Here is a 15,017-nt window from a genome sequence, read left to right as displayed (position 1 = left end):
ATTTGTTAGTCTCTAAGGTACCACAAGAACTCCTCGTTCTGTTTGCTTCATTTCTGTTATCTTAGATGTAAAATCTATCTTTGGTGGAAAACTGAGTTCATTCATTAGAAATTTCCAAGTCATTTGTATCACAAATATATTATAGCTGTTCAAAATGCTACAAGTACAGTATAGATCTTTAAACTTAAAAGATTTGTAAAATTAATGAAACTTTATTCTAAGTATGCTTCTTGAAATATTTTAATAATTTTTGTGATCAAAGTGTCTGTTCAAGTCAGTGGGACTCTCACACGAGCATCTGAAGGCAGAATTTGTCCCTAAGTATTTTATAGAATAGATTAGAAGGTTCTGTTTAAATGGCACCATAAAGTAAACTGCATTAAAGTCAAGCATATGGTAAACATTTTAAGGGTATATAATCTAGTTCTGAAAGTTTAGTTATCTCAATTTTTTTCCTCCAGAAATGCAAGAAGATGGCCTCTGATGATAGATCCCCAGGGCCAAGCAAACAAATGGATAAAGAATATGGAAAAAACCAATAGTTTGCACATAATTAAACTCAGTGACCCTGAATTTGTGAGAACACTGGAAAACTGCATTCAGTTCGGCACTCCTGGTAAGTGATTGAATAATGAAAATGTAGATTTCTGAAAAAACCTGGAGAGGGCACAATTAACTCAAAAATAAGGATGATACGAGTACCAAATATTGTCAGATTCATAGAAAAAGGGAGATTTTGTTATCCCTCATTGTTTATTGATAGTTAATCAAATTAGATCTTTAGTAATTGAAGTCACAGCAGGTTGTGAGATTTTTCATCTCCAATATCAATTTGAAATCCTCTCTTTAATTTGGCTCTTTTAATTGTTTGAGATTTTGCCATATACTTGTTTTCATGATACAATAATTCTACTTTTACCTTCCAAAGAATGTATAACACACTATCTGTCAAATTGTCTGTTCCTGTATGGCTATGCTTATTTTACGAATAGATAGTATTCAGTATAGTACTTTTACTGACATTCTTATATACCATATCTGATCCAAGGTAAATGAATCAGAAAATCATTACTTACAGTTAACTATTTGAGTTATTTAGATTGTTATTTTCAATGAAAAGTTTAACTACAAGTAAAGAAACAACTCATATATCCTTTAATTCCTTATTTCCTTGTAGGGGGAACAAAAATTGATTTCAAAATTGGGATTAGGAGCCCCAATGCCATTGACATTCAATAATTCTTTTAGGACCCTTTGAAAATCCCAGCCTAACGCTCGCATACTCAAGCAATACTACAGTTCAGAGAATCTTCACTGCCCTATTCAAACTTGATAAATATCACAAAGCAAATATAAACTTCCTTGAACTTTTAAAAAATGTATTTAAGAAAGTTTTACCATATTCCTACCACATCCTTTTAGATCCATATTTGTATTGTGGAAGTAGTAGTATCTGTTTGCACATCGTAAATACACATTTAACAGAGATATCTCTTGCCAAGAAAATGAATCAAAATCTAGTTATTGTTGTGTTCAAGTGCTGCTGGAAAATGTTGGAGAAGAACTGGACCCTATCCTAGAACCACTTCTACTCAAACAGACATTTAAGCAGTCTGGTAGTATATGCATCCGTCTTGGGGACTCCACCATCGAATATGCTCCTGACTTTCGCTTTTATATTACAACCAAGCTGAGAAACCCACACTATCTTCCTGAAACATCTGTTAAGGTGAGAGATTTGAAAATTAATGTGTTTTGTTTTAATATTAACAATACTTCCCCTGTAGGCTGCAGATAGAAAAGAGTTCCTCATATCTAAGTTGTTGTTTTCCTTCACTTTTTCTGAAAATATTGGCATAATCTCTGAGTAATCTCTAACTGCTGATATTAGAGTTGACAAACCATTACTGTTTCACAAAACAGTCATTCATACTTTGAAGAATTTAATCTAAACATTAATTTCTGGTATTTAACTTCCTCCCAATCCATTACTTTTTGTTCCAATTTTACTGAGTTGCTTTTCAGCATAGAAATATCTGTGGGGAGTTTGGAGCCCCATGCCCATACAGGCTACAAATTGGGCTTCTAAAATCTTCTAGAGAGTTGGTTCCATGGTGACTGCTGTTGGCAGGACTTCAAGCAGTGCCAGGCTTTGTGCCTTGGGTATATACAAGAATACAAATTTACAGAGAAGTGACAAAATTATTCCTGTTTCCACCATATAGTTTTTCCAGGTTTTTATAATGTGATAACAGTAGCTTTCACCACTCACACCTGACTTCCCTTGTGAATCAAACTATAAGGAACTAAGTGAGTTATTGTGGTTGTTGCAAGTTAGGCAGCAGAGGTATATTTCCTGCTTCATAGAATAAAGTTAGTGTTTTCTTGCTCCTCGCAGTTACTCAAGAGCTCTATTAAACTTTTTATTCACTGTTACTTTTTAAAAAATGTGTATGTTAGTGGCTCAAACATATATTTAGGCTGAACGTTGCTTCTATTAGAGCATGAAGCCCTGAAAATTAGATCTGAAATTTGTTTCTAAACTAATTTGAAAATCAGCAGAATGGAACAATAACTTAACTTCCAACTGACAAGGAGCACTGACATAGAAAGAAAGGGTAGAAAAAGAAATTAATGAAAATAAAGAACCTCTGTTCGCTTTATTACACCTCAAAGCACCCAGACATTGATTTTTTTTAATCAAAGATAAAACAATTAGGTACAAGTTAAAAACCAAAGATGAAATATAAGAAAGCATCCAAAAGCAAAAACTATTATGCCACATATACATTTAGAAATGAATTGCATGAGAAAAAGTTTAAAAATCTGATACCTGATAAAATATCATGCCAAGTTAAATGAGACGACAATGCTTCAGGCCTGAATCTCGGTTGTGTGCACCAGTTTTATAATAGTTGAACTCTGTTGATTTTAATGGAGTTATACCAGCATCAAACTCATGTAATGAAGTGAAGACTCGAGTCCTATATCTAATACCAAAAAAACCCACCTTTCCCTGTGTTCAGTAATGGCCTTCATTTGTACAACTTTGGTTATATATAAATCTTTTACACACTATCACTTGTGTCAACAATTGATCATATTTACCTGTTCATCTCCAGATTTCAGTGATTCCATACACAGAGAGTTACCACTCTTGGGTAATTGACTCTGAACACCCTCCTCATCTCTCTCATATCTGGCCTTGTATTGTCAAGGAGTAGGGGAGAGAGATGAAAGTTCTCTGCCACAAGGTGGCTGGCCTGAACTCCAGCCCGAGCTTGAATTTCTAGAGTGTACACACCTGTTCAAGTCTGTAGACCCAGGTTCCGAGACTCGCTGCTGTGGAAAAATGCAGTAGAAAAAGATTCCCTAGGTCATCTTATCTTTCCAACAGGATGAAGCAAAGGTACTCTTTCTCTGGGGGAAGAAGGTTGTGGGGGAGAGAATGAAGACTCCAGGAAGAAAATTCTGGAAGGGTCTGCTCAGGAAAAGAGCAGGCAGTGACCCAAGGAGTCGATGGGGAGAGGCTGAAAAAATGAGCCCACGAAGGGCTAAAAACTAATGTCTGAGTTGAAGACAGACTAAATCCTCAGGATGGAGGGGCTGAGGCAAAGACTCTGTGGGGTTTTTGCGTTTGTCTTTTTGGACAAGTATACCCTGGAAGAGGTGGACTTTCATTAAACAGCTTAGCTGGAGTTCCAAGTCACTGGGAGGGGCTTAAAAGACTCCAGGCTGGCAAGCTTGATGCTGAGACATCAGAGAGAGTTTCAGCAAAGGCCTGGAGAAGGCTGCAGAGAGCATGAAGGTTCCTGCTGAGGACCCTGAGATACCAGGGAGAAAAAGACTCTAGCTAGATAGAACATGGCCTGCTAAAGCAGGGAAAGTCTCCTGGCAAGGTGGCCTGGGAGGGGCTTGATGTAAAGCTGCAGAGAATTAATATCCCAGGAGAATAGAATCATCACTTAAACAAAACTTGAATGAAGTGGCCTCAGCCATCATATTATTGGTGGCACCCTCTTATTTTGTAGGACTTATCTTGAATGGGAGGTCACTGGAACAATTTTGTGGAAAAACCCACATAAAATCTACCTTGAACTATATTTCTGTAGCAGCTTCTTTCAGGACCAGTGCTGCACTTGATGTAAGATTTTCTGTACGTTCAAAAGTCTCTATGTAGCAGCATGGAAGACTCTGGAGATCAGTTGCTTCTGACAACATCCTTCCAAATATTCTGTTGGTAAGCACTTTAGGGAGCATGGGGATAAAGCAGTCTAAGAAGCCATGGAGGAAAGAAGGCCCTTCCTCCTTCCAGTGAGAGAAACTTCAGGCTATCCTACCTCACTAGATGTTCCCTTTAAAACTGTTACTCCTTCAGGGACCAGCATCAAGATTAAACATTAGAACAAGACCAGTGTAGCCATTTCTGAGAGTCAGAAGACTCAGGCTGGGCTCCTCCGGAAAATTATCAAATTCAGAAACTCTTGAATTCTTAACTTGGGGTTTCACAAGTCTGAAAAGATTTCCTTTCTTGGAAAGGAGCTTCAAGGTAGGCCATCCTCTGAAAGTCAGCTGTCACAGTTCAGGGCAACTTCAGTGGTATTTCCTCCTTGTGGTCCACCAAGGGCAACCCTCTAGGCCTTCATCTCCTCAGCTGTCACCTCTCTTGAACAGAGACCAACATCCCTCTTCCTCCGGACCGGCGGTTTTCTAGACTGCAAAGTTTCCTGGCCTCACTGTGATATAGTCCCCCCAAACCAGACTCTCAAATGGCCGTGTGCACTTTACTTTCTCTTTGAAGGCTACAAGCAAGAATTGCCAGCAGCTATGAGTTACCACAAAGCAAGCATGTTATTCTTAAGGTGAAAGCATTACAGAAAAAACATACTAAAAACAATAAAAGAACCTACACAAATGCTAAATACCTTACCCTGACTCTGGCCTTGGGCTCTGGTAGGTATCAGCCCTTCAGAACCCACAACTGGGTTTTTCCTGTGGTTTACAAGCTCATAACTATTTCAGATTCAGAAACAGAACACCCATGAATGGGTTAGTCTTTCCTTCATACAGCTTAGGCCTTTGATCTTGAGAGTCAGGGAACAGGTAATCAACAGATAATGGTCCTCTCCTCAGTGTGTAACTTCAAAAGGCTGGCTTTTTCCATAACTGGAGGTGGGGAATTTGCATTCACATCCACCTGGAGATTCCCCACGTAAATCACTTGACACTTTGTCCAAAAAGTCCATTCTTGTCTGGCACATTGTTCAGTACACTCCTTTGAAGTACATAACATTTCTCAGGGTTCTCAAGATATCTTTCCCTCTTCCCACTTGAGAGATTATTATCCAATTTAAAAACTCCTCTTGACTTTGTGTTCACAAGTGTGAAGATATCTCCTTTCTTGGAAGGGAGCTTCTGGGTAGGCCCTCCTCTGGGAGTAAAAAAAAAATTGGTCTTGAAATAATCTAAGATGAATACTCAATAGAACTCTTTTCGTATCCCAAGGACAAGTTTATCCTTTCTCAAAAATTAAAATAAACTAACGATACTGAAATCCATAATTTCAGTATTGTCTCTCAAAGATCAAAGGAGGTTTAATTTCACATTCTGATAGGTGAGTGTAACTGGAGATATATGGTACCTTACATGTGTATTGCACTGTAAGAAACCAAAGGAAATCTCTAAACACCATTACATAACTGATATCATAAGACCACCACGCTCATCAGTCTTCCAGTGGTTTGCAGATTCCTGTCATGATCTTGCCCTGTATGCTGCAAGAAATTATAAAAAACATATTTCTAGCCTCCTGCAGTCAGTATGCCCCTCTCCTGTGTTTCAATATCTTGTCTATTTGCCATCTGCTCAACCACTTGGATTTTGGAGCTTGGCATGCTCTCTATGGAACCTCAATTAGGCATATTCTATCAAGGCATGGTAGACAATGATAAGGATTTCTTTCTCAAGATAACCATATGGTAGGAAGTGGTATTATCATTCTGGTTAATGAAGGGCATAAATTGGATGTGAATGGGGCCATCAAGTGCATAGAGGTGAGTATAGTACAGGTATTCAAAACCTTGGATATAACTCCTCCCTAGCATATTATCACTCATTTTGTGAAAGGAGCAGTGATTTAATGGGTGGAGATATCACATACATCTTAAAATGAGATCTGCACTATGTGGTCTTCTAGTGACACTTTTTCAGAAGGTGACTGTCAACAGCCTCTCCTTTGTAGATGCAAAATTTGTTAGATTGTTGGAACCCTTACATTTCTATCCAAATTATGCATAGTTGAATCCCTCCTCCCTTCCTAGGGTTTCTGCTTTCCTCTGTGAAGCGGAGGGGAGGGGATGAAGAAGGGAAAATTCTGTCTTATCTGTGATTTTTTTTTTTTGAGAACACTCCCTCGGAGCATTATGTCCATAGTTTTTCTGGCTATTGCTTGCATGTTAAGTAATTTGGAAGAATAGCATGTTCTTCTAGGACATCCTTAAATTTCTTGTCCAGGCTGTATTGCAAATGATTTGAGTTGAATAGCACTTTTTAACCTTTTTTATAATTAGTATTTTTTCAACTTTGAAAGCTTATCACTCTGGAGAGTTCTTTTTTGAGGGGCAATTCTAAGCCCAGACTGAGTGCCAGAGTTTTTTGTCTGCTTCCATTTCCTATGGAACTGGGGAATGCCATATTGTGTTGGAGGGAGGAAAGAAAAAGAAAATTCACAGAGAAGATGGACCCTTTCTTTCTTACTGATCGTAATTATGGGACAAAAACTCCATAGCACAGAGGACTGTAGAACCTCAGCCTCAATTTTTCTGCCGTCCAAATCATCTGTTTTCAGCTTTGCTTGGTCTTTTGCAGACTTCCTGAGCATGTGTCAAGGTTCCTCCCCCACTCTGAACTCTAGGGTACAGATGTGGGGACCTGCATGAAAAACCTCCTAAGCTTATCTTTACCAGCTTAGGTCAAAACTTCCCCAAGGTACAAAATATTACCCCCGTTATCCTTGGAATGGCCGCTACCACCACCAAACTAATACTGGTTACTGGGGAAGAGCTGTTTGGACGCGTCCTTCCCCCCAAAATACTTCCCAAAACCTTGCACCCCACTTCCTGGACAAGGTTTGGTAAAAAGCCTCACCAATTTGTCTAGGTGACTACAGACCCAGACCCTTGGATCTTAAGAACAATGAACAATCCTCCCAACACTTGCACCCCCCCTTTCCTGGGAAATGTTGGATAAAAAGCCTCACCAATTTGCATAGGTGACCACAAACCCAAACCCTTGGATCTGAGAACAATGAAAAAGCATTCAGTGTTTTACAAGAAGACTTTTAATAAAAAATAGAAGTAAATAGAAATAAAGAAATCCCCCCTGTAAAATCAGGATGGTATATATCTTACAGGGTAATTAGATTCAAAAACATAGAGAACCCCTCTAGGCAAAACCTTAAGTTACAAAAAAGATACACAGACAGAAATAGTTATTCTATTCAGCACAATTCTTTTCTCAGCCATTTAAAGAAATCATAATCTAACACATACCTAGCTAGATTACTTACTAAAAGTTCTAAGACTCCATTCCTGTTCTGTCCCCGGCCAAGACGACTACAGACAGACCCAGACCCTTTGTTTCTCTCCCTCCTCCCAGCTTTTGAAAGTATCTTGTCTCCTCATTGGTCATTTTGGTCAGGTGCCAGCGAGGTTACCTTTAGCTTCTTAACCCTTTACAGGTGAGAGGAGCTTTCCCCTGGCCAGGAGGGATTTCAAAGGGGTTTACCCTTCCCTTTATATTTATGACAGCATGGAAGAGGAACAATATTTTAATTTGATCTGTCCCTAATTGTGTTGTGCTTTGTAACACCTTTCATTTACAGGTAACCTTACTGAACTTCATGATAACTCCAGAAGGAATGCAAGATCAGCTTCTTGGAATTGTAGTAGCAAGAGAGAGACCAGATCTTGAAGAAGAAAAGCAAGCCCTAATCTTGCAAGGAGCTCAGAATAAAAGGTATCAAAAAACTTATTTTGCTGGGGACTCTACCCCTTGTCCTTCAACGCTTTTTTTGAATGTCCCCTTGGTTGCTTTGTTTTCTGAGGAGTCTTAACAAGTTTTGGGGAGAGCAGGAGCTGGGGGCAAAGGTTGCTACTTGTTCTCCTGCCTGATGTTTTTAGAAATGAATCTTCACTGTGGGCCATTTTTGGTCTGGCCTGTACTTGGTGGGTGTGAACGGATCCTTTTCCACATGAAGGCAGAGCATGAAGTATGCAAAGTTGGAGGAAGGCTGGCTACACTATACCTACTGTACACTGCATTCCCTTGGAGTCATTTTGCTTTGTAAGAAGAATAAGTGAGCCCTGTATGACCACAGGTATTTAGAAAATAGCTTAATTTTAAAAAAAAATTGTAAGAACAAAAATAGGTCTTTAATCCTCAGGTTACATATCTTGAATACACATTGCATGTGTTGTACACATTGTACACTTTAGTGGACAACACCTACACATTTTCTATATGAAAATTTTGTATTTTATTTTAGGCAACTAAAAGAAATAGAAGACAAGATTTTAGAAGTTCTCTCAGCTTCAGAAGGAAATATTTTAGAGGATGAAACTGCCATTAAGATATTGTCTTCTTCCAAAGTTCTGGCTAATGAGATTTCTGAGAAGCAAGCTATAGCCGAAGAGACAGAAAAAAAGATTGATACTACCCGGATGGGTTACCGTCCTATTGCTATTCATTCGTCAATCCTGTTTTTTTCAATTGCTGATCTAGCCAACATTGAGCCAATGTACCAGTATTCTCTTTCGTGGTTTATTAACCTTTTTGTCATGTCTATAGATAATTCAGAGAAATCGGAAGAGTTACAAACAAGGTAAGAAAGATAATTCTCCATTCTCACTTAATTAAAAAAAAAAGTACGGTAATTGGCTTTCATTGTTACTCAAGAAGGAGTCACAGACATTTCTCCAAAGTATATTGTATTTATAATTACTCTTGGAATATTGTTTGGTACTCTTGAATCAAGCAGAAGGGTCCATATATTCTTATCAACTTTCCTTGAGGACAAGTTCTTTACAGGTATAAATAGGGTACAATATGCTAGTAAGTGTTATTTTTTATATTATTTCTTATTTTATTTATTACTATTTCTGGTCCTGTGTGGAACTAAAAAGATACATGCAAGACACACAGTAATTGGCCAGTCACTTCGCTTTCATGCTGTATCCCTTTTACCAGCTGTGTGTGTCTTGTCTTTTTTTAGATTTTAACCCAGTTTTGGATAAAACCTGTAGATGTCTGTAAAGTACCGTGCAAATTTTTGGCAATATGTAACTAATAATAATAGGTTTACTGCTCTGTTATACACCTGCAGTTACCAGTAGAGGGTTGCACACGTGCTTCCAGTGCATCACACCAGTGAAATCCACACATTGGGCTAGTCCCTCAGCTGCAGCCAAAATATACTCCTCACAGATAGTGGAGCTGCAGCTGCCCCAAGAGTAGCTCTGGAGAGGAATGGTGACTCACAGTTTTGCTTGCAGATAGCAAGTGAGCAGATAATTTACTTCATCACTTTTTGGGATGCAGCTTGCTCTCCCACTCATGCCTGGCAAACTTGCAGGGGGTCCTAAGCCATGTGCAAGCCTATGTTCTTATTAGGCTAGTCAAAACTCTAGCCCTCTATGTCAAATTACATATGGCCAAAATGTTAAGAATATTTTTAAGATGGTAATTCATCAGTGTCTGCTCTTTCACATCAACAGATAAATTCTCATTCCGTGGCCCATTTGTTCTTGAAGAAAGCAATTTCCTGCATTCTTTGAAGTGACCTGTGATCTACTCTGTCTTGCTGCTTAATAGCTTTTGATGATGCTTATATCTTACAGTGGAAAAGTCCGTTTTAATTATTTCAGTTCATTCAGTTGCTCATTTTCCATCATTTCCTTCAACTTTAGGCATGTTGCATCAGATCAATTTATACTGTTGTGGCACGGTTTACCATGGGGTGTTGTTACATTGTGTTCCAAGTTCTTTTTTCGTAGTGTGCAAGCAAGTTTTAATTCATGAGAAGATGTGCAATTCTAGTTAGTTTTGGGGGTATGCAAAGTTTGGTGTAGAGGCAACTTCAGGAGAAAGGGACCTGTGAGAGCATCAGGAAAGTTTTTTGTTTAACTTAGGCTATGATTAGAGTCCATTCCTGAGGCAAAATTGCTCCCTAGGAATTGGCCATTGGTGTTGAGCTGAGATTCCTGGAAAGACAGATTGCCCTGAATGCTGTTTGATCATCTAATTTAAGGACTTCTTTATATGTGTAAATAAAGCCAGTGACACTTAGAGTATACCCAGCTTCTGTGTCATCCACTTAGAAGCCAACCTGCAATACTCCACAGATCGGTGTCAAAAGAAGGGACTGTACATTTATGTTTGGTAATCATTGTAGTGTGGATCAGTAGTTTTCTCATTTACTACAATTAGAATGAAAATCAGTTGTTTAGTAAACACTAATTCAACACTGTGAAGCCTGAAAAATAAGATGAATAAATTCCAACGCCCGAAGGGACCACTGTGATAATCTATTCTGACCTCTTGTATAGCACAGGCCATAGACTCCTCCCAAATAGTTCTCTTTGAGTAAGAGCATGTCACAGTTTTAGGGTAACTGCAACTGTATTCCTCCCTTCATAGTCCACACCAGGAGTTCCCACCAAGTCTCACGTCTCTAGCCATAACCTTTGTCCCACTCCCTTCTTTTAAGGTTGCTTAACTCTCTGCCTTACACGGTCATATCCCCAGCAAGCCAGTCTGCAAAAAGGCCAGCACCTGTACTTTTCTTTCTCTCCAAGGGCTATGAACAACATATTGACATTAATTAAAAGTTACCACACAGCTCTTTCTAACCAAGCACATATATTCTAAAAGTAAAAGCATGACAGAGAAAACATATGAAAAACAGATTTAAACACACATAAACGTACTAGGAGTTGTCCATTAGTCTTATGTGGCTCTAATAGGCCAAAGTCTTTCGAAACCTTCTGCAGGGGTTGTGGCCTTCATTGGACAGAAAGTCTTGTCTGTTTGCTGGCTCAGAAAGAAGGCCATGACTCAGTTCAAACTCATCCTTTTACTCCAAAACAAATACATGCAAACCAGCCCCAGGGATGGAATGTCTCTGGAGTTGTTTCGTCTTAGTGACTTGCATTAATCACCCACCGCATACTGTTTTTTAGTTCCTGTGGGAACTGCGGTAACCCTTCTCCATGAAATACAATACAATCATACATAAACGGTTCATAAACATAATACAATGTGGTGTGACAAAGTTCTTCTTCTACCTTGGTAGGTCTTGCGCTTATTGGCAGATTTGCTCGCCTTGGAGCTTCACAGCAGCCCTCAGCTTGGCCGTTTTTCTGAATTCACAGTCCAGGTCGACTCCTCCTGTGTCTGACTAGGAGTTGGGAGGTTTGGGGGGAACCTGGGCCCGCCCTCTACTCCAGGTTCCAGCCCAGGGCCCTGTGGAATGCAGCTGTCTAGAGTGCCTCCTGGAACAGCTGTGTGACAGCTACAACTCCCTGGGCTACTTCCCCATGGCCTCCTCCCAACACCTTCTTTATTCTCACCATAGGACCTTCCTCGTGGTGTCTGATAATGCTTGTACTTCTCAGTTCTCCAACAGTCCGTGTTCTCACTCTCAGCTCCGAGTGCCTCTTGCTCCCAGCTCTTCAGACGCACACCACAAACTGAAGTGAGCTCCTTTTTAAACCTAGGTGCCCCGATTAGCCTGCCTTAATTGATTCTAACAGCTTCTTGGTTGGTTGCAGGTGTTCTAATCAGCCTGTCTGTCTTAATTGTCTTCAGAAGGTTCCTGATTGTTCTGGAACCTTTCCTGTTACCTTACCCAGGGAAAAGGGACCTACTTAACCTGGGGCTAATATATCTGCCTTCTATTACTCTCCTGTAGCCATCTGGCCCGACCCTATCACAATAGTCACCAAAGATATTGCATATAGTTGCAATCTGTCACAGATATTTTTAAGAAAAAAATCCAATCTTGATTTAAAAGTTGCAAGTGATGGAGAATCTGTCATGACTTAGTAAATTGTTCCAATGGCTAATTACCCTCCCTGTTAATAATTACACCTATTTCCAGTCTGAATTGGTCTAGCATCAAATTCCAGCCATTGCATCTTACTGTACCTTGGTCTGCTAAATTGAAGAGCCTATTATCAAATATCTGTTCGCCATGTAGGTATGTACAGAGTGGCATCAACACACCTCTTAATCGTCTCTTTGTTAAAATAAATAGATTGAGCTCCTTGATTCTACCAGTATGGAGCATGTTTTCTAATCCTTTAGTCATTCTTGTGGCTCTCTGAACAAGCTCCAATTTATCAACATCCTTCTCTAATTGTGGACACAGTATTCAAACAGCTGTCACACCAATGCCAAATACAGACATGCCTCTTTACTCATACTTGAGATTCCCCTGTTTATGCAACCAAAGATTGCATTAGCCATTTGGGCTACAGTGTCATATGAAGAGCTTATGTTCAGTTGATTATCCAACATGACCTCCAAATCTTCATCACTGCTTCCCAGGATAGAGCCCCCCATTTTGTAGGTCTGACCTACATTCTTTGATCCTAGTGTATACGTTTATATTTTAGCCATATTGAAATGCATATTGTTTGTGTGTGCCCTTCTTTCTAAGCAATCCAGATTGCTCTATATCAATGACCTGTCCTCTTCATTATTTATCACTCCTCCAAACTTTAGGTCATCTGCAAACTTTATAAGTGATGATTCTATGGGTTCTCCCAGGGCATTGATTAAAAAAATGTGAAATACAAGGTCCCCACTAGAAATCCGTGAACTAGATGATGATTCCCCATTTACAATTACATTTTGAGACCTTTTAGTTAGCCAGATTTTAATCCATTTAATATGTTGTTGATTTTATATTGTACTAGTTTTTTAATCAAAATGTCATGCAGTACTAAGTTAAACCCATTACAGAAGTATAAGATTATTACATCAATACTGTTAGCTTTATCAACCAAACATGTAAACCCCACCACCACCCCAAAAAATAAGTTAGTTTGACAGGATCTATTTTCCTTAAACCCATGTTGATTGGCATCAATTATATTACCTTCCTTTATTCACCAAGTCCCATAACAGCTAAATGAACTATACAACTTTCTATAGAAACAAATTAGCAGATACCCTTTCCGCCTTTAATGAATTTTTAGATTCTAGCAAATGAAGTTCTCCCAACTGTTCATAACTCTATATACTCTCTTCTCTTCAATATGCAATCACAGTTGATTCCATCCAGTAGCCACGCCTTTATATGCACTCACTAGTGACTACACTTAACCTCCTTCTCTAGCTTTTAATCAGTTCTATACTTCTTTATTTCCTAATAGGTCTGGTGAGTATAGCCATGGGGAGTATAGCAGAAGTGGGGGTGTGGGGCAAGCAAGAATAATGGGCCAAATTTGAGTAGCGTTGTGATCCTGTGTTCCAGGTCATGAAGCCACTCACTTATATTTGGCCCGGCTGCCCCTCTATCATGCCAGCAGGGAAGGGACTCTGTCATTGTGCCACCCAGTTCCAGTCAGGAGCCAAGGGGGAAGGGTGTTGTCCTTTTTAATCAGTTCTTCTAGGAGGTCCTCACTGCTTACCAGTACTACATCTAAAATAGCATCACCTCTAGTTGGTTTGGTGACTATTTGGGGAAGAAATCTGTAGGCTATCACACCTAGGAATATCTGGGCCCTACCATTATTAGTAGCACTTGTTGTCCAATAAATATCTGGGAAAATACCCCATAATAACACACAGTCCCATTAATATTTATTTCATTAAAATATTAAAGAGGTCTCTCTCTATATCCAAATCAGATCCTGCTTTCTTCGTCCAGCAGTCTACCCTCACAGTTCTCTGGGCCAGCATGTGTCTGCATGTCTTCAGCTTCCTCTTGCCTTTCCTCCATCATCTGCTCAAATCCCTTTTTGAAACATAGCCATAATTTCTATCTGCATCTCCAAACCTGGGATCTTCTTTTCCTTCAGGTCTATCAGGCATCCGTTCATGCAAAAGCAGCACCTTTCAGGTACCCTCTCCAGAGCAATGTACATTCTGCAGCTTCCACATCCAGTTATCTTCATTGTCACTTCCATTCTTCTGGTCACTACCATTGCTGCATCTGTAGCTGTCATAGCCTTTCTTCCTAAGCTTCTGTCAAGAAGGAAAGAAAAAACAACCCCTACCCCCCAAAAGCGTGTGTGTGTGTGCACATCCTTCCCCAAACTCCTCTATTTGCTTGCTCCTGTGCCGCTGGCTGCTGTTTCGCTGCCTTATAGGCCTACTGATTAGGGAAATCCACCCTCTAATCAAGGTTCAGTTGTAATCAAACAGTCTGCTTCTGTCACAACACACTGACCTATCCCAGATTTTGAAAACTGAAAACAAACCAGCAAACAAAAAAACAAACAAACACACTCAAGAACTCACTCGCCATCCTTAAAAAACAGGGGCTTGTCTCCCTTCTCCTCTAAAAGATCTTCATTCAAACTCCACTGTTTTCAGCTCTGGACCTGCGCTGACTCTTGTGCTGCTGTTCTGTGATAAGATTATTATTGTTATAATCCTTTTCTAATGTAAACAAGATAACATTTTATTAAAATTTCACATTTTGCCCTTTGGCACTGTCTTTACTTCAAAGCTTCATGCGTAGAATCAATTTCAGTTGAACTGCTGCTGTATTATTTACTGCCAGGAAATTAATACCTGATATTTAAATAAGTCAGGATTGAAAGGTACATTTAGTATTTGATATGGACATTTCTTTCCTATGTGAGTGGAGGGGAGCAAAAACAGATGGAAACCAAGGATGCAGAAAGAGCAGCAGCTCTCCAGCATGCTTCTCCTCTAATCCTGATTCGATCCAGTGTTCCTCCATTGCCCAGTCTACACTACACAAATAGGGTCTGAAATTTCTTCCT

At 39.5% G+C, this 15,017-nt stretch overlaps 1 protein-coding gene across 1 annotated transcript in view; it reads left to right on the top strand.

The window, feature by feature from the left end:
- Positions 1-15,017, top strand: part of DNAH7 (dynein axonemal heavy chain 7) — a 270,571-nt gene that overhangs the window by 213,512 nt on the left and 42,042 nt on the right. Inside the window, exons 47-50 of the mRNA XM_084642935.1 lie at positions 462-616; positions 1,539-1,729; positions 7,883-8,016; positions 8,546-8,881. Of these exons, the coding sequence (XP_084499061.1) occupies positions 462-616; positions 1,539-1,729; positions 7,883-8,016; positions 8,546-8,881 (816 nt within the window). The remainder of the gene's footprint in view (positions 1-461; positions 617-1,538; positions 1,730-7,882; positions 8,017-8,545; positions 8,882-15,017) is intronic.

This window comes from Lepidochelys olivacea (genome assembly GCF_965140295.1).
Source record: "Lepidochelys olivacea isolate rLepOli2 genome assembly, chromosome: 11".
Classification (NCBI taxonomy): Eukaryota; Metazoa; Chordata; order Testudines; family Cheloniidae; genus Lepidochelys; species Lepidochelys olivacea.
Note: the sequence above shows the minus strand (reverse complement) of the source record. Positions and strands in the feature narration are given on the sequence as shown.